Raw genomic sequence first — 27526 nt, forward strand, 5'->3', positions numbered from 1 at the left:
TCACTGGAGACTGATCATCAAATTAAGGGAACTTGGGCTAGGATAATAAGATTTTACTCACCAGTAAATCTATTTCTCGTAGTCCGTAGTGGATGCTGGGAACTCCGTAAGGACCATCGGGAATAGACGGGCTCCGCAGGAGACTAGGCACTCTAAAAGAAAGATTAGGTACTATCTGGTGTGCACTGGCTCCTCCCTCTATGCCCCTCCTCCAGACCTCAGTTAGGATACTGTGCCCGGAAGAGCTGACACAATAAGGAAGGATTTTGAATCCCGGGTAAGACTCATACCAGCCACACCAATCACACCGTATAACTCGTGATACTATACCCAGTTAACAGTATGAAATATAACTGAGCCTCTCAACAGATGGCTCAACAATAACCCTTTAGTTAGGCAATAACTATATACAAGTATTGCAGACAATCCGCACTTGGGATGGGCGCCCAGCATCCACTACGGACTACGAGAAATAGATTTACCGGCGAGTAAAATCTTATTTTCTCTGACGTCCTAGTGGATGCTGGGAACTCCGTAAGGACCATGGGGATTATACCAAAGCTCCCAAACGGGCGGGAGAGTGCGGATGACTCTGCAGCACCGAATGAGAGAACGCAAGGTCCTCCTCAGCCAGGGTATCAAATTTGTAGAATTTTGCAAACGTGTTTGCCCCTGACCAAGTTGCAGCTCGGCAAAGTTGTAAAGCCGAGACCCCTCGGGCAGCCGCCCAAGATGAGCCCACCTTCCTTGTGGAAGGGGCTTTTACTGATTTAGGATGCGGCAATCCAGCCGCAGAATGCGCCAGCTGAATTGTGCTACAAATCCAGCGAGCAATAGTCTGCTTAGAAGCAGGGGCACCTATTTTGTTGGGTGCATACAGGATAAAAAACGAGTCAGTTTTCCTGACTCCAGCCGTCCTGGAAATATAAATTTTTAAGGCCCTGACTACGTACAGAAACTTGGAATCCTCCAAGTCCCTAGTAGCCGCAGGCACTACAATAGGTTGGTTCAAGTAAAAAGCTGATACCACCTTAGGGAGAAACTGGGGACGAGTCCTCAATTCTGCCCTATCCATATGGAAAATCAGATAAGGGCTTTTACATGACAAAGCCGCCAATTCTGACACACGCCTGGCCGAAGCCAAGGCCAATAACATGACCACTTTCCACGTGAGATATTTCAGATCCACAGTTTTAAGTGGCTCAAACCAATGTGATTTCAGGAAACTCAACACCACGTTGAGATCCCACGGTGCCACAGGAGGCACAAAAGGGGGCTGAACATGTAGCACTCCCTTTACAAAAGTCTGAACTTCAGGCAGTGAAGCCAGTTCTTTCTGGAAGAAAATCGACAGAGCGGAAATCTGGACCTTAATGGAACCCAATTTTAGGCCCATAGTCACTCCCGACTGTAGGAAGTGCAGAAAACGACCCAGCTGAAATTCCTCTGTTGGGGCCTTCCTGGCCTCACACCACGCAACATATTTTCGCCAAATACGGTGATAATGGTTTGCGGTTACTTGTTTCCTGGCTTTTATCAGCGTAGGAATGACTTCCTCCGGAATGCCCTTTTGCTTTAGGATCCGGAATTCAACCGCCATGCCGTCCAACGCAGCCGCGGTAAGTCTTGGAACAGACAGGGCTCCTGCTGTAGCAGATCCTGTCTGAGCGGTAGAGGCCATGGGTCCTCTGATATTATCTCTGTAAGTTCTGGGTACCAAGCTCTTCTTGGCCCATCCGGAACCACGAGTATCGTTCTTACTCCTCGTTTTCTTATTATTCTCAGTACCTTTGGTATGAGAGGCAGAGGAGGGAATACATAAACCGATTGGTACACCCACGGTGTCACTAGAGCGTCCACAGCTATTGCCTGAGGGTCCCTTGACCTGGCGCAATATCTAGTTTTTTGTTTAGGCGGGACGCCATCATGTCCACCTGTGGCCTTTCCCAACGGTTTACCAACAGTTGGAAAACTTCTGGATGAAGTCCCCACTCTCCCGGGTGTCGGTCGTGTCTGCTGAGGAAGTCTGCTTCCCAGTTGTCCACTCCCGGAATGAACACTGCTGACAGTGCTAAGACGTGATTTTCCGCCCATCGGAGAATCCTTGTGGCTTCTGCCATCGCCATCCTGCTTCTTGTGCCGCCCTGTCGGTTTACATGGGCGACTGCCGTGATGTTGTCTGATTGGATCAGTACCGGCTGGTTTTGAAGCAGAGGCCTTGCCAGACTTAGGGCATTGTAAATGGCCCTCAGTTCCAGAATATTTATGTGTAGGGACGACTCCTGACTTGACCAAAGTCCTTGGAAATTTCTTCCCTGTGTGACTGCCCCCCAGCCTCGAAGGCTGGCATCCGTGGTTACCAGGACCCAGTCCTGTATGCCGAATCTGCGGCCCTCTTGAAGATGAGCACTCTGCAGCCACCACAGTAGAGATACCCTGGTCCTTGGAGACAGGGTTATCAGCCGATGCATCTGAAGATGCGATCCCGACCACTTGTCCAAGAGGTCCCACTAAAAGGTTCTTGTATGGAACCTGCCGAATGGAATTTTGCTTCGTAAGAAGCTACCATTTTTCCCAGGACTCGTGTGCAGTGATGCACCGATACCTGTTTTGGTTTCAGGAGGTCTCTGACTAGAGATGACAGCTCCTTGGCTTTCTCCTGCGGGAGAAACACTTTTTTCTGTTCTGTGTCCAGAACCATCCCCAGGAACAGTAGGTGCGTGGTAGGAACCAGCTGTGACTTTGGAATGTATAGAATCCATCCGTGCTGTTGTAGCACTTCCCGAGATAGTGCTACTCCCACCAACAACTGCTCCTTGGACCTCGCCTTTATAAGGAGATCGTCCAAGTACGGGATAATTAAAACTCCCTTTTTTCGAAGGAGTATCATCATTTCTGCCATTACCTTGGTAAAGACCCTCGGTGCCGTGGACAGTCCAAACGGCAGTGTTTGGAATTGGTAATGGCAATCCTGTACCACAAATCTGAGGTACTCCTGGTGAGGATGGTAAATGGGGACATGTAGGTAAGCATCCTTGATGTCCAGGGATACCATGTAATCCCCCTCCTCCAGGCTTGCAATAACCGCCCTGAGCGATTCCATCTTGAACTTGAATTTTTTTATGTATGTGTTCAAGGATTTCAAATTTAAAACGGGTCTCACCGAACCGTCCGGTTTCGGTACCACAAACAGTGTGGAATAGTAACCCCGTCCTTGAAGTAGGGGCACCTTGACTATCACCTGCTGGAAATACAGCTTGTGAATTGCCTCTAGCACAGCCTCCCTGCCTGAGGGAGTTGTCGGCAAGGCAGATTTGAGGAAACGGCGGGGGGGAGACGCCTCGAATTCCAGCTTGTACCCCGGAGATACTACTTGAAGGATCCAGGGATCCACCTGTGAGCGAGCCCACTGATCGCTGAAATTTTTGAGGCGGCCCCCCACCGTACCTGGCTACGCCTGTGGAGCCCCCGCGTCATGCGGTGGACTCAGAGGAAGCGGGGGAAGAATTTTGATTCTGGGAACTGGCTGACTGGTGCAGCTTTTTCCCTCTTCCCTCGTCTCTGTGCAGAAAGGAAGCGCCTTTGACCCGCTTGCTTTTCTGAAGCCGAAAGGACTGTACCTGATAATACAGTGCTTTTCTTAGGCTGTGAGGAAACCGGAGGTAAAAAATTTTCTTCCCAGCTGTTGCTGTGGATACGAGGTCCCAGAGACCATCCCCAAACAATTCCTCACCCTTATAAGGCAGATCTATGTGCCTTTTAAAGTCAGCATCACCTGTCCAGTGTCGGGTCTCTAATACCCTCCTGACAGAATGGACATTGCATTAATTCTGGATGCCAGCCGGCAAAATATCCCTCTGTGCATCCCTCATATATAAGACGACGTCTTATGTTCGCAAAACAGTATCCCTGTTTGACAGGGTTACAGACCACGCTGCAGCAGCACTTTCTGCAGGTCTCAGTCTAGTACCTGAGTGTGTAAATACAGACTTCAGGCTAGCCTCCTGCTATTTATCAGCAGGTACCTTCAAAGTGGCCGTATCCTAAGACGGCAGTGCCACCTTTTTTGACAAACGTGTGAGCGCCTTATCCACCCTAGGGGATATCTCCCAGCGTAACTTATCCTCTGGCGGGAAAGGGTACGCCATCAGTAACTTTTTAGAAATTTCCAGTTTCTTATCGGGGGAACCCACGCTTTTTCACACTACATTCACTCATTTGATGGGGGAACAAAACACTGCCTGCTTTTTTCTCCCCACACATAAAACCCTTTTTTAGTGGTACTTGGGTTAATGTCAGAAATGTGTAACACATTTTTTATTGCCGGGATCATGTAACGGATGTTCCTAGTGGATTGTGTATATGTCTCAACCTCGTCGACACTGGAGTCAGACTCCGTGTCGACATCTGTGTCTGCCATCAGAGGGAGCGGGCGTTTTTGAGCCCCTGATGGCCTTTGAGACGCCTGGGCAGGTGCGGGCTGAGAAGCCGGCTGTCCCATAGCTGTTACGTCATCCAGCCTTTTATGTAAGGAGTTGACACTGTCGGTTAATACCTTCCACCTATCCATCCACTCTGGTGTCGGCCCACAGGGGGCGACATCCCATTTATCGGCATCTGCTCCGCCTCCACATAAGCCTCCTCATCAAACATGTCGACACAGCCGTACCGACATACCGCACACACACAGGGAATGCTCTGACTGAGGACAGGACCCCACACAGCCCTTTGGGGAGACAGAGAGAGAGTATGCCAGCACACACCAGAGCGCTATATAATGTAGGGATAAACACTATCACTGAGTGAATTTTCCCCAATAGCTGCTTGTATAAACAATATTGCGCCTAAATTTAGTGCCCCCCCTCTCTTTTTAACCCTTTGAGCCTGAAAACTACAGGGGAGAGCCTGGGGAGCTGTCTTCCAGCTACACTGTGAAGAGAAAATGGCGCCAGTGTGCGAGGGAGATAGCTCCGCCCCTTTTTTGCGGACTTTTCTCCCGCTTTTTTATGGATTCTGGCAGGGGTAATTATCACATATATAGCCTCTGGGGCTATATATTGTGATTATTTTGCCAGCCAAGGTGTTTTCATTGCTGCTCAGGGCGCCCCCCCCCAGCGCCCTGCACCCATCAGTGACCGGAGTGTGAAGTGTGTATGAGGAGCAATGGCGCACAGCTGCAGTGCTGTGCGCTACCTTGGTGAAGACTGAAGTCTTCTGCCGCCGATTTTCCGGACCATCTTCATGCTTCTGGCTCTGTAAGGGGGGCGGCGGCGCGGCTCCGGGAACGAACACCAAGGACGGGTCCTGCGGTCGATCCCTCTGGAGCTAATGGTGTCTAGTAGCCTAAGAAGCCCAAGCTAGCTGCAAGCAGGTAGGTTCGCTTCTCCCCTTAGTCCCTCGTTGCAGTGAGCCTGTTGCCAGCAGGTCTCACTGTAAAATAAAAAACCTAACATATACTTTCTTTCTAGGAGCTCAGGAGAGCCCCTAGTGTGCATCCAGCTCGGCCGGGCACAGAAATCTAACAGAGGTCTGGAGGAGGGGCATAGAGGGAGGAGCCAGTGCACACCAGATAGTACCTAATCTTTCTTTTAGAGTGCCCAGTCTCCTGCGGAGCCCGTCTATTCTCCATGGTCCTTACGGAGTTCCCAGCATCCACTAGGACGTCAGAGAAATACTATTTGCACATGGATAGGTAATTGGCTGGATAACAGAGTACAACAAGTAGTGGTCAACGGAATGTACTCCAGCTGGGAACCAGTAGTCAGCGGAATACCACTAGGGTCCGTACTTGGCTCGCTACTGTACAATATATTTATCAATGATCTAGGAATAGGCCTAGAAAGCACAGTGTCAATCTTTACAGATGATACTAAACTGTGTAAGGTAATTAATTCAGAAAGCGATGTGGAGTCTCAACAGAATGACTTATTTAAACTTGAAACCTGGGCGTCTAAATGGGGAATGAGGTTCAATATAGAAAAAAGCAGAGTTAGGCATTTTGGGACAAAAAACACACATGCATCCTACACTCTAAATGGGGAAAATATAGGGCTAACTGTGGTGGAAAAAGATTTTGGGGTGCTCATTAGTGATGAGCGGGTTCGGTTCCTCGGAATCCGAACCCGCCCGAACTTCAGCTTTTTTTACACGGATCCGAGCGACTCGGATCTTCCCGCCTTGCTCGGTTAACCCGAGCGCGCCCGAACGTCATCATGACGCTGTCGGATTCTCGCGAGGCTCGGATTCTATCGCGAGACTCGGATTCTATATAAGGAGCCGCGCGTCGCCGCCATTTTACACGTGCATTGAGATTGATAGTGAGAGGACGTGGCTGGCGTCCTCTCCGTTTAGAGAAGAAATAGATAGGAGAGTGAGAGTGAGACAGTGACACTTCATTTACTGGAGCTTAGGAGGAGTACTCAGACAGAGAGTGCAGAATTTTGCTGATAGTATTAGTTAGTTATACTAGTGACAGAGTGAGACAGTGACACTTCATTTACTGGAGCTTAGGAGGAGTACTCAGACAGAGAGTGCAGAATTTTGCTGATAGTATTAGTTAGTTATACTAGTGACTGACCAGTGACCACCAGTGCAGTTTTATATTATTTAATATAATCCGTTCTCTGCCTGAAAAAACGATACACAGTGACTCAGTCACATACCATATCTGTGCTCAGCCCAGTGTGCTGCTGCATCATCTATGTATAATATCTGACTGTGCTCACACAGCTTAATTGTGGGGGAGACTGGGGAGCAGTTAGGTTATAGCAGGAGCCAGGAGTACATATTAAAATTAAACAGTGCACACTTTTTTTCTGCAGGAGTGCCACTGCCAGTGTGACTGACCAGTGACCTGACCACCAGTATATAGTATACTATATTGTATTGTGAATGTCTGCCTGTAAAAGTTAAACACACGTCGTGTGACTTGTGTGGTGTTTTTTTATTCTATAAAATAAAAACTCATTCTGCTGACAGACAGTGTCCAGCAGGTCCGTCATTATATAATATATACCTGTCCGGCTGCAGTAGTGATATATATATATTTTTTATATCATTATTTATCATCCAGTCGCAGCAGACACAGTACGGTAGTTCACGGCTGTAGCTACCTCTGTGTCGGCACTCGGCAGTCCATCCATAATTGTATACCACCTACCCGTGGTTTTTTTTTTCTTTCTTCTTTATACATACTACATCTCATTATCATCCAGTCTATATTAGCAGCAGACACAGTACAGTACGGTAGTCCACGGCTGTAGCTACCTCTGTGTCGGCACTCGGCAGTCCGTCCATAATTGTATACCACCTACCCGTGGTTTTTTTTTTTCTTTCTTCTTTATACATACTACATCTCATTATCAACCAGTCTATATTAGCAGCAGACACAGTACGGTAGTCCACGGCTGTAGCTACCTCTGTGTCGGCACTCGGCAGTCCATCCATAATTGTATACCACCTACCCGTGGTTTTTTTTTCTTTCTTCTTTATACATACTACATCTCATTATCATCCAGTCTATATTAGCAGCAGACACAGTACGGTAGTCCACGGCTGTAGCTACCTCTGTGTCGGCACTCGGCAGTCCATCCATAATTGTATACCACCTACCCGTGGTTTTTTTTTCTTTCTTCTTTATACATACATACTACATCTCTTTATCAACCAGTCTATATTAGCAGCAGACACAGTACGGTAGTCCACGGCTGTAGCTACCTCTGTGTCGGCACTCGGCAGTCCGTCCATAATTGTATACCACCTACCCGTGGTTTTTTTTTCTTTCTTCTTTATACATACATACTACATCTCTTTATCAACCAGTCTATATTAGCAGCAGACACAGTACGGTAGTCCACGGCTGTAGCTACCTCTGTGTCGGCACTCGGCAGTCCATCCATAATTGTATACCACCTACCCGTGGTTTTTTTTTCTTTCTTCTTTATACATACATACTACATCTCATTATCATCCAGTCTATATTAGCAGCAGACACAGTACAGTACGGTAGTCCACGGCTGTAGCTACCTCTGTGTCGGCACTCGGCAGTCCGTCCATAATTGTATACCACCTACCCGTGGTTTTTTTTTCTTTCTTCTTTATACATACATACTACATCTCTTTATCAACCAGTCTATATTAGCAGCAGACACAGTACGGTAGTCCACGGCTGTAGCTACCTCTGTGTCGGCACTCGGCAGTCCGTCCATAATTGTATACCACCTACCCGTGGTTTTTTTTTCTTTCTTCTTTATACATACATACTACATCTCTTTATCAACCAGTCTATATTAGCAGCAGACACAGTACGGTAGTCCACGGCTGTAGCTACCTCTGTGTCGGCACTCGGCAGTCCATCCATAATTGTATACCACCTACCCGTGGTTTTTTTTTCTTTCTTCTTTATACATACATACTACATCTCATTATCAACCAGTCTATATTAGCAGCAGACACAGTACGGTAGTCCACGGCTGTAGCTACCTCTGTGTCGGCACTCGGCAGTCCGTCCATAATTGTATACCACCTACCCGTGGTTTTTTTTTCTTTCTTCTTTATACATACATACTACATCTCATTATCATCCAGTCTATATTAGCAGCAGACACAGTACAGTACAATAGTCCACGGCTGTAGCTACCTCTGTGTCGGCACTCGGCAGTCCATCCATAATTGTATACTAGTATCCATCCATCTCCATTGTTTACCTGAGGTGCCTTTTAGTTGTGCCTATTAAAATATGGAGAACAAAAATGTTGAGGTTCCAAAATTAGGGAAAGATCAAGATCCACTTCCACCTCGTGCTGAAGCTGCTGCCACTAGTCATGGCCGAGACGATGAAATGCCAGCAACGTCGTCTGCCAAGGCCGATGCCCAATGTCATAGTACAGAGCATGTCAAATCCAAAACACCAAATATCAGTAAAAAAAAGGACTCCAAAACCTAAAATAAAATTGTCGGAGGAGAAGCGTAAACTTGCCAATATGCCATTTACCACACGGAGTGGCAAGGAACGGCTGAGGCCCTGGCCTATGTTCATGGCTAGTGGTTCAGCTTCACATGAGGATGGAGGCACTCAGCCTCTCGCTAGAAAAATGAAAAGACTCAAGCTGGCAAAAGCAGTAGCACCGCAAAGAACTGTGCGTTCTTCGAAATCCCAAATCCACAAGGAGAGTCCAATTGTGTCGGTTGCGATGCCTGACCTTCCCAACACTGGAAGTGAAGAGCATGCGCCTTCCACCATTTGCACGCCCCCTGCAAGTGCTGGAAGGAGCACCCGCAGTCCAGTTCCTGATAGTCAGATTGAAGATGTCAGTGTTGAAGTACACCAGGATGAGGAGGATATGGGTGTTGCTGGCGCTGGGGAGGAAATTGACCAGGAGGATTCTGATGGTGAGGTGGTTTGTTTAAGTCGGGCACCCGGGGAGACACCTGTTGTCCGTGGGAGGAATATGGCCGTTGACATGCCTGGTGAAAATACCAAAAAAATCAGCTCTTCGGTGTGGAACTATTTCAACAGAAATGCGGACAACAGGTGTCAAGCCGTGTGTTCCCTTTGTCAAGCTGTAATAAGTAGGGGTAAGGACGTTAACCACCTCGGAACATCCTCCCTTATACGTCACCTGCAGCGCATTCATAATAAGTCAGTGACAAGTTCAAAAACTTTGGGTGACAGCGGAAGCAGTCCACTGACCAGTAAATCCCTTCCTCTTGTAACCAAGCTCACGCAAACCACCCCACCAACTCCCTCAGTGTCAATTTCCTCCTTCCCCAGGAATGCCAATAGTCCTGCAGGCCATGTCACTGGCAATTCTGACGATTCCTCTCCTGCCTGGGATTCCTCCGATGCATCCTTGCGTGTAACGCCTACTGCTGCTGGCGCTGCTGTTGTTGCTGCTGGGAGTCGATGGTCATCCCAGAGGGGAAGTCGTAAGACCACTTTTACTACTTCCACCAAGCAATTGACTGTCCAACAGTCCTTTGCGAGGAAGATGAAATATCACAGCAGTCATCCTACAGCAAAGCGGATAACTGAGGCCTTGGCATCCTGGGTGGTGAGAAACGTGGTTCCGGTATCCATCATTACTGCAGAGCCAACTAGAGACTTGTTGGAGGTACTGTGTCCCCGGTACCAAATACCATCTAGGTTCCATTTCTCTAGGCAGGCGATACCGAAAATGTACACAGACCTCAGAAAAAGAGTCACCAGTGTCCTAAAAAATGCAGCTGTACCCAATGTCCACTTAACCACGGACATGTGGACAAGTGGAGCAGGGCAGGGTCAGGACTATATGACTGTGACAGCCCACTGGGTAGATGTATGGACTCCCGCCGCAAGAACAGCAGCGGCGGCACCAGTAGCAGCATCTCGCAAACGCCAACTCTTTCCTAGGCAGGCTACGCTTTGTATCACCGGTTTCCAGAATACGCACACAGCTGAAAACCTCTTACGGCAACTGAGGAAGATCATCGCGGAATGGCTTACCCCAATTGGACTCTCCTGTGGATTTGTGGCATCGGACAACGCCAGCAATATTGTGTGTGCATTAAATATGGGCAAATTCCAGCACGTCCCATGTTTTGCACATACCTTGAATTTGGTGGTGCAGAATTTTTTAAAAAACGACAGGGGCGTGCAAGAGATGCTGTCGGTGGCCAGAAGAATTGCGGGACACTTTCGGCGTACAGGCACCACGTACAGAAGACTGGAGCACCACCAAAAACTACTGAACCTGCCCTGCCATCATCTGAAGCAAGAAGTGGTAACGAGGTGGAATTCAACCCTCTATATGCTTCAGAGGTTGGAGGAGCAGCAAAAGGCCATTCAAGCCTATACAATTGAGCACGATATAGGAGGTGGAATGCACCTGTCTCAAGCGCAGTGGAGAATGATTTCAACGTTGTGCAAGGTTCTGATGCCCTTTGAACTTGCCACACGTGAAGTCAGTTCAGACACTGCCAGCCTGAGTCAGGTCATTCCCCTCATCAGGCTTTTGCAGAAGAAGCTGGAGACATTGAAGGAGGAGCTAACACGGAGCGATTCCGCTAGGCATGTGGGACTTGTGGATGGAGCCCTTAATTCGCTTAACAAGGATTCACGGGTGGTCAATCTGTTGAAATCAGAGCACTACATTTTGGCCACCATGCTCGATCCTAGATTTAAAGCCTACCTTGGATCTCTCTTTCCGGCAGACACAAGTCTGCTGGGGTTGAAAGACCTGCTGGTGAGAAAATTGTCAAGTCAAGCGGAACGCGACCTGTCAACATCTCCTCCTTCACATTCTCCCGCAACTGGGGGTGCGAGGAAAAGGCTCAGAATTCCGAGCCCACCCGCTGGCGGTGATGCAGGGCAGTCTGGAGTGACTGCTGATGCTGACATCTGGTCCGGACTGAAGGACCTGACAACGATTACGGACATGTCGTCTACTGTCACTGCATATGATTCTCTCAACATTGAAAGAATGGTGGAGGATTATATGAGTGACCGCATCCAAGTAGGCACGTCACACAGTCCGTACTTATACTGGCAGGAAAAAGAGGCAATTTGGAGGCCCTTGCACAAACTGGCTTTATTCTACCTAAGTTGCCCTCCCACAAGTGTGTACTCCGAAAGAGTGTTTAGTGCCGCCGCTCACCTTGTCAGCAATCGGCGTACGAGGTTACATCCAGAAAATGTGGAGAAGATGATGTTCATTAAAATGAATTATAATCAATTCCTCCGCGGAGACATTGACCAGCAGCAATTGCCTCCACAAAGTACACAGGGAGCTGAGATGGTGGATTCCAGTGGGGACGAATTGATAATCTGTGAGGAGGGGGATGTACACGGTGATATATCGGAGGATGATGATGAGGTGGACATCTTGCCTCTGTAGAGCCAGTTTGTGCAAGGAGAGATTAATTGCTTCTTTTTTGGGGGGGATCCAAACCAACCCGTCATATCAGTCACAGTCGTGTGGCAGACCCTGTCACTGAAATGATGGGTTGGTTAAAGTGTGCATGTCCTGTTTATACAACATAAGGGTGGGTGGGAGGGCCCAAGGACAATTCCATCTTGCACCTCTTTTTTCTTTTATTTTTCTTTGCGTCATGTGCTGTTTGGGGAGGGTTTTTTGGAAGGGACATCCTGCGTGACACTGCAGTGCCACTCCTAGATGGGCCCGGTGTTTGTGTCGGCCACTAGGGTCGCTTATCTTACTCACACAGTCAGCTACCTCATTGCGCCTCTTTTTTTCTTTGCGTCATGTGCTGTTTGGGGAGGGTTTTTTGGAAGGGCCATCCTGCGTGACACTGCAGTGCCACTCCTAGATGGGCCCGGTGTTTGTGTCGGCCACTAGGGTCGCTCATCTTACTCACACAGTCAGCTACCTCATTGCGCCTCTTTTTTTCTTTGCGTCATGTGCTGTTTGGGGAGGGTTTTTTGGAAGGGACATCCTGCGTGACACTGCAGTGCCACTCCTAGATGGGCCCGGTGTTTGTGTCGGCCACTAGGGTCGCTTATCTTACTCACACAGTCAGCTACCTCATTGCGCCTCTTTTTTTCTTTGCGTCATGTGCTGTTTGGGGAGGTTTTTTTGGAAGGGCCATCCTGCGTGACACTGCAGTGCCACTCCTAGATGGGCCCGGTGTTTGTGTCGGCCACTAGGGTCGCTTATCTTACTCACACAGTCAGCTACCTCATTGCGCCTCTTTTTTTCTTTGCGTCATGTGCTGTTTGGGGAGGGTTTTTTGGAAGGGACATCCTGCGTGACACTGCAGTGCCACTCCTAGATGGGCCCGGTGTTTGTGTCGGCCACTAGGGTCGCTTATCTTACTCACACAGTCAGCTACCTCATTGCGCCTCTTTTTTTCTTTGCGTCATGTGCTGTTTGGGGAGGGTTTTTTGGAAGGGACATCCTGCGTGACACTGCAGTGCCACTCCTAGATGGGCCCGGTGTTTGTGTCGGCCACTAGGGTCGCTTATCTTACTCACACAGTCAGCTACCTCATTGCGCCTTTTTTCTTTGCGTCATGTGCTGTTTGGGGAGGGTTTTTTGGAAGGGACATCCTGCGTGACACTGCAGTGCCACTCCTAGATGGGCCCGGTGTTTGTGTCGGCCACTAGGGTCGCTTATCTTACTCACACAGTCAGCTACCTCATTGCGCCTCTTTTTTTCTTTGCGTCATGTGCTGTTTGGGGAGGGTTTTTTGGAAGGGCCATCCTGCGTGACACTGCAGTGCCACTCCTAGATGGGCCCGGTGTTTGTGTCGGCCACTAGGGTCGCTTATCTTACTCACACAGTCAGCTACCTCATTGCGCCTCTTTTTTTCTTTGCGTCATGTGCTGTTTGGGGAGGGTTTTTTGGAAGGGACATCCTGCGTGACACTGCAGTGCCACTCCTAGATGGGCCCGGTGTTTGTGTCGGCCACTAGGGTCGCTTATCTTACTCACACAGCGACCTCGGTGCAAATTTTAGGACTAAAAATAATATTGTGAGGTGTGAGGTATTCAGAATAGACTGAAAATGAGTGTAAATTATGGTTTTTGAGGTTAATAATACTTTGGGATCAAAATGACCCCCAAATTCTATGATTTAAGCTGTTTTTTAGGGTTTTTTGAAAAAAACACCCGAATCCAAAACACACCCGAATCCGACAAAAAAAATTCGGTGAGGTTTTGCCAAAACGCGGTCGAACCCAAAACACGGCCGCGGAACCGAACCCAAAACCAAAACCCGAAAAATTTCCGGCGCTCATCTCTAGTGCTCATAGATAATAGGCTTAATAACAGTATACAATGCCAAAATGCAGCAAAAAAGGCAAGTAAAGTGCTTGCGTGCATAAAACGGGGCATTGAGACAAGGGATGAGGATGTAATCCTGCCACTGTACAAATCATTGGTACGTCAACACCTTGAATATGGTGTTCAATTTTGGGCACCATATTATAAAGAAAAGATATCGGGGAACTAGAAAGAGTTCAAAGGCGAGCTACTAAATTGATTAAAGGGTTAGAGACACTGGAGTACAAGGAAAGGCTTACTAGGATAAATATGTATACACTAGAAAAGAGGCGTCTAAGAGGGGACATTATTAATATCTTCAAATATGTAAAGGGTCAGTAAAAGGAGTTAGCAGGGGATTTGTTTATTAACAGAACTCTGTATAGGACATGTGGGCACTCGCTGAGGCTAGAGGAGAGAAAATTCCATACACAACGTAGGAAAGGGTTCTTCACGGTAAGGGCCATAAAAATTTGGAACTCCCTGCCGGAGAAGGTAGTAATGGCGGACTTTGTAAATGCATTTAAAAACGGATTGGACAAAATTTTTAACTGGAAAAAGTATCCAGGGTTATAGCATTTAATATAGTGACATTAATATCTGGGAGTGGTAAGAATCATAGTTATCAATTGGCACTAAACCATTACTTCAGCAGGTGCATTATAATATGAACAGCTTAACACAGAATACAGGTTGAATCCAATGGAAATTTTATATTGGTCCCTGCGGCCGTGGCATTAAATCCCCAACTAGTCACCCCTGGCCGGGGTACCCTGGAGGAGTGGGGACCCCTTAAATCAAGGGGTCCCCCACCTCCAGCCACCCAAGGACCAGGGGTGAAGCCCGAGGCTGTCCCCCCCATCCAAGGGCGGCGGATGGGGGGCTGATAGCCTTTTGTGGTTTCTTTTCTCTAACTGGCTGGTTAGAGACACAGACGGTAAAGACTAAATTTCCTTTATTAATGGGGTGATAAAAAGATCAGAAAAGTAAAAGGTGGACAAACAAAATAAAAGGTAAAAAGAGTAGTTTGAAAAGAGAAGTAATTTTTAGCACTGGTCTGAGTGCTAAAGAGAGTTAGATTTGGGTGGGTTATTTTGTTTCTGTGCAGGGTAAATACTGGCTGCTTTATTTTTACACTGCAATTTAAATTGCAGATTTAACACATCCCACCCAAATCTAACTCTCTCTGCACATGTTATATCTGCCTCCCCTGCAGTGCACATGGTTTTGCCCAATTGCTAACAAAATTCCTGCTGCGATCAACTCAGAATTACCCCCATTGTTATAAGGTAGATATTTGCTAATCAATACTCCCCACCCTCCATATTCAGGTCACACTCTAACAGACTCTAAACCCCCTTCAATTCACATTACCCTTCTATATCGTCTGCTATCTCCACCGCAACCATCTTCTTCATGTTACTCCTCTGTCACCAATTCAAGTCCATTTGCCACGACCTTCAGAATCATCAACCAGACAACTAACCCCTCATTATCTTCCTTTCCTCATAAGGATGGCACAGCTGGCATAGTGATTAGCATTACTACCTCACAGCAGGTCTTGGGTTTGATTCCTACCAAGGCTGTATTTGTATGTCCTTCCCACATTTGTGTGTTTTTTCCAGGTATTCCAGTTTTACTCCTACATTCCAAAAAATGCTGGTAAGTTCATGTGGATACGGACCAAAAGTTAACCCTAGTATAGGTAATTTAGGGGCGGATTCAGCACTGTACGCTGAAGTGTGGAAATGGCTATTTTACAATTTCTGCACTTCTGCGTATGCGCACACGCCACTGCGCGAGGACTGCGTTTGCAGTTTAACAGATAGTGGGGGGCACCGCAGCTTTTTTTCTGGGGAGGGGCGCAGTACGGACAACAGAGGCGTGCTCGGACGGTTAGCTCAGTGGTTCTTAACCTTGGTCCTCAAGTACCCCCAACAGTTCATGTTTTCCAGGTCACCTAGCAGTTGAACAGGTGTATTCATTACTCACTGACACAGGTGGAGCAAATTATTTCACTTGCAATTGTGTGAGGAGACATGGAAAACATGTACTGTTGGGGGTACTTGAAGACCGAGGTTGAGAACCACTGGGTTAGCTAACCATTATGCACAGTCATCATTAATCACCATCTTTTGCCACCAATAAAAGTGCTTTCCAGAATTAGCAACTGCATCAATCATAAGAAAACCATCCATTCTACATCACAATTAAATTAACCCTCCCTCAATTACTTGCCATCCATTTATTTTTGTCGACCACATGTATGTCAATCATTGTCATGTTGACCTTTTGAATCTGTCAACCTTTCATCGGTCGAACAAACGCATATCGACCATACGGTGTCAACCTATGTACTGTTAACTTATTGACTGTGGATCCACCACCAGATATTTATCACAGTTTATGAAAGAACATGACACAGCAGTAGCCCATATAGTGCATAAAAGATAAATAAGCAGATAATATGCATTATGCAGCTAATAACAGCTGGTGGATACCTACAGAAGGTTATTGTTTCACTTACAAAATAACCTATTATAAGAATAGAGTATACAGTACAACTAGTTTTAGCGGGATGCCGGCAGTCAGGATACAGACAGTGGGAGCAGAGGACAAAGTGTTATGGTGCCCACACATGGTGCTATTTGAGCCTATACAATGTGTGCTATGCGATTTGGACTAAGTGGGGTATGCTATTTGAACAACATGCTATTTGAACTACATTCGATTTTGAATACACTACAATGTACTATGGCCCTCATTCCGAGTTGATTGCTCGCTAGCTGCTTTTAGCAGCAGTGCAAACGCTAAGCCGCTGACCTCTGGGAGTGTATCTTAGCTTAGCAGAAGTGCGAACGAAAGATTAGCAGAATTGCTCGAAAATCTTTTCCTGCAGTTTCTGAGTAGCTCCAGACCTACTCCTAGATTGCAATCACCTCAGTCAGTTTAGTTCCTGCTTTGACGTCACAAACACGCCCTGCGTTCGGCCAGCCACTCCCCCGTTTCCCTAGGCACGCCTGCGATTTTATCCGTGACGCCTGCATTTTTTAGCACACTCCCACAAAACGGTCAGTTTCCGCCCAGAAACACCCACTTCCTGTCAATCACACATGATCAGCATAGAGACTGAAAAGCGTCGCTCGCCCCTGTGTAAAATTGCTTAGTTTTGTGTGAAGTTACTTGGCGCGTGCGCCCTGCGGACCATATGCATGCGCAGAACAGCCGAATTTTAGCCTGATCGCTATGCTGCAAAAAACGGCAGCGAGTGATCAACTCGGAATGACCCCCTATGGGCCTAATTCAGAGTTGATCCCAGCAGCAAATTTGTTAGCAGCTGGGCAAAACCATGTGCACTGCAGGGGGGGCAGATATAACATGTGCAGAGAGAGTTAGATTTGGGCGGGGTGTGCTCAAACTGAAATCTAAATTGCAGTGTAAAAATAAAGCAGCCGAGCTAGCATGGCCGCTTTTTAATGTGGCTCCTATAAGCTCTATGAGGAATCCCTCACAATCCTTCCCTTCTGTGGGACCCACTGAAGGGAAACTTACACCCTCTTGCAGCTGAGCTTTCCCTGATCAGAGGGATACCAATATTGTGTGGGAGACCTGTGTATTACCCCGGAGTCAAGCCATCGGATCTGATGGCCAGCATGGCCCCCAGCGAGCTGATGGCGCGAAATTGCCTCCACCTGTAACCCCCGCTGTAACCTGTAGACACTAACCGCGGCCCGCCGCTACTAATATACCGGCACCCGACCCCTGACTCTGTACCTGACCTGGTCTCTGTGCTGCCGCGGGGAACCCTCATCGGAGCGGGACGCGTGGAGACGCGGGCGCACATCCGCTCTTGTCTGTGTCCCCTGTCGCGTGCTGCCGAGGCTGGGAGCGCACTGTCCTCGGCGTCCAGCTGACCGTCGCTCACCGCTCCCGCTCCCGTCTACAAGCGGCAACGGGGCACTGCTACCGCTCTCAGTGGCATGCCTGGAACCTGCATCCCTCGGCACCTATGAGGCGGGAGACTCGGCGCGGATGACCCGTGAGGAGAGCGGCGCCTCTACGCTGATGTCCGGATCTGTTCTGGTGTGATCTGGAGTCCTGCTGCTGCACGACCGCTAGCCGCGCTCCTCCTGCCGCAGTAAACCTGCTCCTGCCGGGATTGTACATTCGGCTGACTGCGCGGGATCCCTGGAACCATCTCCATCCTGTGGTTTCTACAGCCTCCTTGGCGGCACTGACGGGGCTCCTGCTTGGCTGCACGGGATGGCGTGCTCCTTCTCCCCCAGGTACTAACATTGTGTGTCTACCCCCCTCCCTTTCTTTCTCCTTTACTAACAGACCCTGGTCTCTTCTTACCCTTCAACTTTGTTCCGTTCCCTATTGTGTTTTCCAACTCCCCAGCACCATCCTTCCTAGCCCACTCCATCTTTCCCTCTGCTTTGATTTTCGCTCTTCCCCTGCTCATACTTACAACCATACTTTCCTGGCACTGGGGGATAATTGTGCTCTCACCTACGATTACTACCCGGACAAGTGAGGTTGCAGTCCTACATCTAGCAGCAAGACCTCTTCCTAAACAGTTGGTATTGCGATTACAGGGGACTGCTAGGTGGCTGCCATTGGGAAGAGTATAAACTGTCTTTAACCGGACCTTGCTTATTTATCCAACTCCCCCAGCACTTCCCCAAGACGAAGAGGTAATTTGCCTTTATTGAGGTGACTTTTTGTGTTTACTTACCCTGGATTTCTACTGGACTTCCTTTACTCGCATACTCTGATTTCTGTCATAACCATTATTATTTTTCGACTACCAGTTTCTCTCTTTTCTTATTCAAGAGTCCAGTGATTTTACTATATAAAGCTACAGTGCCACCTTGTGGTTGGATAGTATAATTTTTCTTATTGTTATACTGCAGCCTTTTCTTATTTTGACACACCTATTTCTTTTGCTCTTAATTGTGTGGGGTTCTGGAATTAGAGGTATATGACCTAACTGCAACCGCTCTTTAGATCTCATGATTTGGATTTCAGTTATTACTCAGATTATTATACCATTACCCTTGTACGCAATCTGTGGCACTATGTTTTGGGTAATTCTCATTCTAGTATTTACTGTTTGACCTCTAGGATGTAAATTTGTTGACTCCCTGGAGAGCGGCCTCTTATCTATTTGTTATATCACTCCCGGGTTGGAACTACCTCACCCCTTGATACTCTGACGCTTGGATTATTTACCTTCTGGCCTGGTGTATGGACAAGTTTCTTAACAAGTCGCTGTCCTCACTCCCGCCCAGAACCACTCGCACTATGGTTAACCCCAAAAGAACACTAGCGAAGCCTGGCCCCTCCCCACCTTCACCCCAAGGTGGTTCCTCCCCCGTACATTCCACTGGGGAGAGGGGGAGACCTCCTCCACTGTCTCCAGACTTGGCTTCGGCGTTACTCGATGTATTGATGCCGAAAATTGAGGAGAAATTTGAATTACTCATGCCTATGATAGATGAGAAACTTCAGAGTTTCCTCCCCAAATTTGAGGTTAAATTTGACCAGCTCATGCCCAATATTGACAAACGGTTAGACAAATTACAAACATCTCTAGATTCAGCCTTGACTTCATTGTCTGATCATTCTAATAGGCTGGGTACACTGGAACAACGGGTTAGTGACGTTGAAGACGACTTACATGTTATACAGTCGTCCAACACATCCACTATGGCCTCCTATCAACCGCTTGTCGACAAAGTAGACGACTTAGAAAATCGTCACAGGCGGCATAATCTTCGCTTTGTAGGTATCCCTGAACAAGTTAGGGGGTCGGCCCTGATAGATTTTATTAGTATACAACTGGTCGAAGCGCTCTACCTCCATAGTGACATAGACGTTCCACGTATCGAGCAAGCTCATAGGTTGGGCCTGGAACGTGAGGGTCCTGATAGGAGGCCCCGCCCAGTGATTGCTAAATTCCTGGACTACCGCGACAAGGAGAGGATCTTGGCTGCTTTTAAACGGAACCGTGACTTGGTCATTGAGGATCATCGTATTCTCATTTTCCAGGACTTCTCCGTCGCGGTGGCCCAGAAACGCAAAGAGTTCTCCCTGCTCTGTAAATTCCTGGTTGATCATAACAAGCGCTTTGCATTGTTGTACCCGGCTAAATTAAAAGTCACGGAAAATGGGCAGACATTTATTTTTGATAATCCGACTGAGGCCCGGGCTCACTTACAGCCGACTCGTCAGTCTGGGGACTCCCCTACCCGGTCACATTAATGAGCCTTTATGGCTTTCTTGGAAAATGAGATGGTATGCTCTCCTGTATCTGTGTTAACTAATACACTTGGTTATATTATTTGTATGTTATTTTAACAACTGTTATGATGTTTATTTTCTATGTTTGGTTATACTTATGTTTATGCTTGCTACCCCCTGAAATGAACTTCAGGGGCTGGCGCCTTGTTTGTTTGGAAGGGAAAAAATTTGAAAATTTTCTTTTGAAGCTGACTATTTCATGGTTATACCCATTGTATGCGGTCTTACTCTATATATTGGGCCCGGATCCATGCCTATTATGCACCCTTGGGGTTCGCCCTGCATGCTGGGACAGGGGTGACCCCGCGCTTGCTAGATATACCCACGTTTGTACGCATCCACTGACTGGTATAGGATGACGACTTATTGTCCTGGCCCACGTGGCTCTCTCCAACAACTGCCCTGTTCCATCACAATCACCTCATGGAATGTGGGGGGTCTTAACACCCCAATAAAACGAAAAAAAGTGACCTCTGCCCTTAAAAAACTCAAGCCTGATATTGTCTATATTCAGGAGACGCATTGGAAGAGGGGGGAAGATTCCACACTACGTGATGGGTGGGTGGGTGACTGTTTCTCTGCGCCATACCGCACCAAATCACGCGGAGTAGCGATCGTTTTTGCCCGACACCTTACCTACACTATTTTGCACACGGACCTAGACCCAGAGGGCCGTTATATCCTCATGGATGTTCAAATATATGACGCTAAGTTCACTCTGCTCAATCTGTATGCTCCCAATACTGAACAACCGGCTTTTTACCAACGTATCTCGCAACGTCTTCATAGTAGAAGCAATTACGAACTCATTATAGGCGGTGATTTCAATACAATCTCGGACCCTTCGGTTGATAAATACCCGACTCCGATTAACCGAATGGCCCCTCAATGGGGTCAGATTTCTCGATTACTAGCGGATCATTCTTTAGTTGATCCATGGAGGTTATTTAATCCCACTGACAGGTCTTACTCGTTTCACTCGGCGGTCCATGGGTCCTTCTCTCGCATAGATTATATACTGCTGTCCACGCCTCTGCTCTCGCACACTACGGATGCCCGGATGGAAGACATTGCTGTTTCTGACCATGCACCGGTGTCAGTTACGCTTAGCGCTCGCTCCATGGGCTCACGCCCTCTCTTCTGGCGATTCCCCTCATAACTCTATCACTCGGAACAGTTCAAACGGTTTCTCAAGTTGAAATGGGCGGAGTTTTCGGACGATAATCTGGAACACTGGGACAACCCTGTCTTGTTTTGGGAAACGTCCAAAGCGGTGATGCGGGGGCACATTATGTCATATGTAGCGAACAGAAATCGGGTAAACAAGGCGCAGCATGATGACCTGTTACACACGATGCAGTCACACTTAGCAGAGTATATCACAAACCCTAACTCCCTCACTCACAACGCCTATATTGACTCTCGTCGCCTGTATGACAGTTTTTTAGTGGCACAAGCTCAGCAGAAACTTGACTACACTACACAAAAATATTTTCGCTGGGGAAACAAAACGGGGACTTTGCTAGCAAACATGACCAAAAGCTTTAAGCGACGTGGCCATATTTCTATGATACGTGACAATCGCACTGATGTCTTACACACTCACAATGCGGACATTGTGCGGACGTTCCAGGACTATTTCCGTCAGCTTTACACACCGACCCCACACGACCCGGCTTTGTCGGCCAAACTGCTAGACGAGGCAAATCTCCCTTGTATAACACCCCTACAACGGGAAGATTTAGAGAGGGCAATCACAGAGGAGGAGATTGCTAAGGCCATCTCCTCTATGCACCTAAACAAAGCGCCAGGGCCGGATGGCTACTCTGTTGAATATTATAAACTCTTGCATCACGATGCAATCCCGGCATTACATGCCTTATACAGACATATTCAATTAGAGTCTCCTTTATACCCCACTTTCAACCAGGCTTTTACAACCCTTATACCAAAACCTAATAAAGATCATTCCCTGCCATCCTCTTACCGACCCATCACACTTTTGAATGTTGACTTCAAAATCTTGGCCAAGATAATGGCGGACAGACTCCAGTCCTTTTTAGCGTCTATGCTCACGGACCATCAACTGGGTTTTACCAAGGGCAGACATTCGGTGAAGGGGATTCGCACCGCCATAGCTGCGGTTATGGCCGCGAGCCTCCGAATATGCTTCTGAGCCTAGATGCAACTAAAGCATTTGATATGGTCTCTTGGCCCTACCTCTATGACATATTAGAAAGAAGGGGCTTTGGACGGACATTCCAATCCTTAATAAAAATTTTCTATACCCAACCGTACACTTCATTATTAATTAATGGGACTAGGGGGGACAATATTGAGCTCACCAGAGGGACGAGGCAAGGTTGTCCACTTTCGCCTTTGCTTTTCAACTTAGCGTTGGATCCCATGTTGCGGGTGCTCCAGAGTTCATCCCAATTCAGGGGCATCACCATTGGCGTGGCAGAGGTAAAGATATCGGCATTTGCTGACGACGTCCTCATATTTTTGTCAGAACCAAGGAGGGCCCTGGGACCGCTGATGGAACGTATCAGAGAATTTGGGCAGGTGTCGGGGTTTGAAGCCAATTTTGAAAAGTCCACGGCCCTGTATTTAAAGCCGGGCTATGCGCGCCCGGCTTGGTTTCGGGAGACCCCAGTTAGTTGGGCAACTAAAGCAATTACTTATCTAGGGGTACAGATCCCAAAAAAATTGAACAACTTGTACAGTCTTAATCTGAAACAAATTGTGCACAGTATGAGGGAGGATACAGAACGTTAGAGACATCTTAAAATTTCGTATCTGGGCAGAGTGAACTTGGTTAAAATGATTTTATTTCCTAGGCTTTTATACCCACTACAATCCCTTCCTATTTTACTGTCTAGGAGTACTACGACGGAAATTAATAAAATCATGCGCACTTTCATTTGGAACGGTAAACGAGCACGTATTAGTTTGGTGAAACTGCAGCAGCGTAGACACAATGGAGGTGTAAATCTCCCCAATGTATTGGAATATAGCTATGCCTCCCACTTACGTTACTTGAGAGATTGGCTACATGGTGGAAATCTGTACTCCAATACGGCCCTGGAGACTGCCTTCTTAAATGGTGGTAGTCTTATCTCTTTTCTGCATCTACATGAAGGAGAAATACCCACTCCGGTTCGCGCAAACCCACTGCTAATGTCTACTCGGAGAGTTTGGCATACTTTACGGCGCAAATGCTCCTTAAACCCACATGTGTCCCTTTTCCTTCCCCTAGTCCGCAACCCCGGTTTCCAGGACGGAAACGCAAGCCAACCTTTCACTCTCTGGGAAAGGCACGGCATTACATCCATACGTCATATTACACATAGTGAGCTGCGAAAACCGCTTACGTTTGCACAGGCGGTGACACTCTTTCCAATATTGAATAGGTTTCCCTTAGCGTACTTACAAGCTCAACATTATGTGGCTGTTACTTCTAGGCTGCTCTCCCCGCAGGACTATGACAATCCATTAGATAAATTATTATTAGACGGGAACCCCTCTTCCAAGGCAATCTCTATTCATTATTCATTCTTGCACACGCCTCTACAATATGATAACATAACAACGGGACTGGCACAGTGGAGAGACTATTTCCCGTCTTTTACTATGACAAAATTGTTAAGGTCCTTTGAGCTATCTATTAAATTAATACCTGCTGCGTCCTATGTCGAACTCTTCTTGAATGTTTGGCATAGAACGTACTTGTCGCCACACCGTAGACACCTAATGGGATTGTTAGAAGACTCTTCATGCCCTAGGTGTGGTACACAACGGGCTGAACTGTTTCACTGCCTGTGGGGATGCCCCATAATCCGGAGATTCTGGGTCCAGATATGGAGATACACTACCCAACACTTAGTTAACTTCTTACCGCTTACCCCTGAATGGGCATTATTTGGTATTATACCGGAGGGTATTAGGATGGCACAGGGTGTTAAAAAATTGTTGATGATAATTTCCGCAGCAGCTAAAAAATGTATCTTACAGATGTGGTTACAGCCCTCGGCCCCGTCAATATCCCTTTTCTCAGGGAAGATCTTTCATATTTTCAGAATGGAGTGGCTGGAAGCCTCTTTACAAAAGGAACGGTTTACCATGAAATTTTTTGAGACATGGGAAAGTTATATAGACACCCTATCTCGCCCACTAAAGGAACAGGTGTGGAGATGTTTTCGAAACAATTTATGGTACGAAACTAGAGTTCATGGACAGGACCCCCCAATTTCATTTGGGACTGATTAGTTTTTGTTTCACCAGACCCATTTGGGGGGGGGGGGGGTCATACTACTTTACACTGAGAGAGAGTGAATGCGGATGTTGGTGTGGGCATGGATCCGGGCTCATGCAATCTATCTTCATTACCCGAGGGAATCTTTTCTGTGACTTTAATATATATATATTGGTTTCTATATTGATTCACACTATTGCCTTATCTCCATTGTTTGAAGAACGACTATTTCTGCTATACCTTCAACTGATTGTATACTTTGATGTACTTTATTGTGAGATTCTTTTTATTATGCTTCAACTGAAATAAAAAATTATTTTGGGAAAATAAATAAATAAAGCAGCCAGTATTTGCCCTGCACAGAAACAAAATAACTCACCCAAATCTAACTTTCTGCACATGTTATATCTGCCCCCCCCCCTGCAGTGCACGTGGTTTTGCCCAGCTGCTAACAAATTTGCTGCTGCGATCAACTCTGAATTACCCCCAATATGCGATGCAGTACAATAATACCTGCCTGCACATACTATTTTGCCTTGAGATATGGACTAGACGGGAGCGCGCATCGCATCGCAAGGGACAATACACATAGTGCGATTTGAATTAGACGTGATGCTATTGGCACTAAAAAGATCAAATAGCATGCGAGAACCGCACAGTGTGTTGCCACCATAAGGGTTAGGCTGTGGGAAGGGATGGTAAGTATACTTCCCGAACCCTTGTCAGGGTTCTCCCCATCGGGATGCAACTGTCAGTCTTCTGACCTCTGGCATCCCAACCGCTGGTCACGCGAATGTATTCTGTTTTAGCAGATAAAATATTTAGGGAATAGTTTGATTTATTAATAAGTAATTGCAGCGTGTGTGAATCATGTTACTATGATAAAATGGGTGCCGGTTCAGAAACAGCATAAAGATACATAGGTATTCAGGGATTAAAATTGCTGCTACACTTTGAATATGTTCCACGTGGAGAAATGACCTAATCGTGATGCTCTGTTAACTGTTTCTGATGCAGCATAACAAACTGTGCATATTCTAGGTGCATTTCCTGAGGTTAAGGGGGTTAGACACCAGCTCCTTTAGTTAGCCAGCAATGTAGCACTTTGGTAGCGATATGAGCAGGTAGTATACTACACTGGCGAGTTGAAAGCTTCAATCACATTTGCAGAAGCAGGTCAGCTGGGCAGATACAGGTACAAAAATAGGTAAGATTTAAGGAAACATTGGGGAGTTTTAGTATTCGGTGATCTATTCAATATATGTATTCAGACAAAAGAATAAATGGTATTACCTTCAGGAGGCTCTGGAAGGACAAAAGCATTCAGCTGGACAGCGTTGCTTGGCAGAGTTATGTCCACGCTGTCCCCAGCAGACACCACAAGCTTGTTTGTTACTAGAGGAAAACAGAATATACATTCAATTCATGTTTATAATTTAAGTATTTCAGAAACCTGTGCTAATATAACAGCACTATCAAATAATTCGGAGTATTGTCTGTATAAAAGGAATTCACATGGGCCATGAACAGAGAGCCGCACAGATGTGCTGGTCCTCTATCCAACACAGGAATCAAAAATATATTATGGGCAGGGTTGGCTGGTTTAAACCATGGCTTATGCTGTGACTACAGTCATGGCGCACTGACTTCTTAAAAAGAAGCCTATTATACAAAAATAATTATGTTTTTTATTCAAAATGTTTAATGCCAGTGGCATGCCCAGTGCTAAAGCTTAACTCCTCCTTTTTGTGTTTCTCCGAATAGTGCTTTCGCATTTTCCATTTTGTATTACTATAAAGATTTATTTCATTATAATAAGTAGAACTAATGCTTAACTTGTTTTTGATTTCAATTTAATCTATTTCTGAGTGTACTTTGTATGTTTTTACTTTACTTTATATATTTTTTATATGTTTAGTCTATCTACATATATTCAGATGTAATAAGAATAATAAGTTGTAAAAAAATGGTTTTATTGAAAGATGTACAATAAATCAAATCAAAGCCTAATAACATTATTAATGTTATGGGCCCTACACATTCGGTGACCCGCCGCCGAGCTGCCCGACGGCCGATACAGCAGACGGGCGACCCGACGGCGGGGGGGAGGTGACAGGGGGAGTGAAGTTTCTTCACTCCCCCGTCACCCGGCTCCATAGCAGTGCAGGCTAATATGGACGAGATTGGCCATTTTGGCTTGCATGCATAAGCGACCCGGCACCAACGATTAACGAGCATGGGGCCGCGCATCATTCATCGTTTGTGCCTAAACACTGAATGATATGAACGAGTTCTCGTTCATTAATGATCGAGAACGTTCATATCGTTCAGTTATATTGCCTAATGTGTAGGGCCTATTAAAATGCATTAAAACAGGGTTTATCAAGGTTTCTAACACGATTTTTTTTTTTATTAAAACATTAATAAATAAAAAACCAGCTAGTTTAAACCCAAAAAAGCAGGGATTTTTTTTAAACCTGTTTTTTTTTTCTTCCAACCCTGAGTACATGAGTATTAGTTTGGCTTAAGAACACAAATAATACAGAGGTGAATAACATAAAAATGAAGAAAAATCTAACATAACGTATTCATTGTGGTTGATTTAATTCTAAGCAATGTTCATAGAGCCAGAAAGGAGGTCCCAGAGCTATTCAACTGTCTTTATCGCTTTTTGGAAGATGCCAGTTCTCACGCCTTAAGCCGGGTGTTTAGTTGCAAGAACAGGCATTCTCTAGTTTGCGTCCGCACTAAAGGCAGAAAACAGCATTGCGGCATTAGTTTAGTCGGAATTCTGCTCATGCCTCAGGAGTGGTGACAGAAGACATTTTCTGGTCGGTTTAATGGTGCAACTAATTGAATAGCTCCAGGACTTCCTTCCCGGCACTATTAATATTGCTTTGAATTGAATCGACCCCATTGTTTGTTTTCTACATGCTGGAAGGACACATGGAGAACATTATTGGTAAATGTGCTATGACAATGGGCCTGATTCAGAGGTGGATGTAGTTTCATGACACAGCCGTGAGTATAAGTAGAGACACCCACTAACGGCGTCTCTGATTGGCTGCTTGCGTACACAGATGCAACATCGGTTGCACCACTGGACCTGTGAGCAAACCTATGGTTGCTCGGCATGTCCATCGCAAGTAAGCCATTGGATGACCCAGTTCATACAGAGACGCTCTGTGTCTGACTCCCCGCCCCCT

The 27526-nt window shown here is 46.6% G+C and overlaps 1 protein-coding gene across 2 annotated transcripts in view; it reads right to left on the reverse strand.

The window, feature by feature from the left end:
• KIAA0319L (KIAA0319 like) overlaps positions 1 to 27526 on the reverse strand; it is a 295721-nt gene that overhangs the window by 110557 nt on the left and 157638 nt on the right. For both annotated transcript variants that reach the window (XM_063954443.1, XM_063954442.1), the window contains exon 6: positions 25614 to 25715. In XM_063954443.1, the coding sequence (XP_063810513.1) occupies positions 25614 to 25715 (102 nt within the window). The remainder of the gene's footprint in view (positions 1 to 25613; positions 25716 to 27526) is intronic.

Source organism: Pseudophryne corroboree, chromosome 2, assembly GCF_028390025.1.
Source record: "Pseudophryne corroboree isolate aPseCor3 chromosome 2, aPseCor3.hap2, whole genome shotgun sequence".
Lineage (NCBI taxonomy): Eukaryota > Metazoa > Chordata > Amphibia > Anura > Myobatrachidae > Pseudophryne > Pseudophryne corroboree.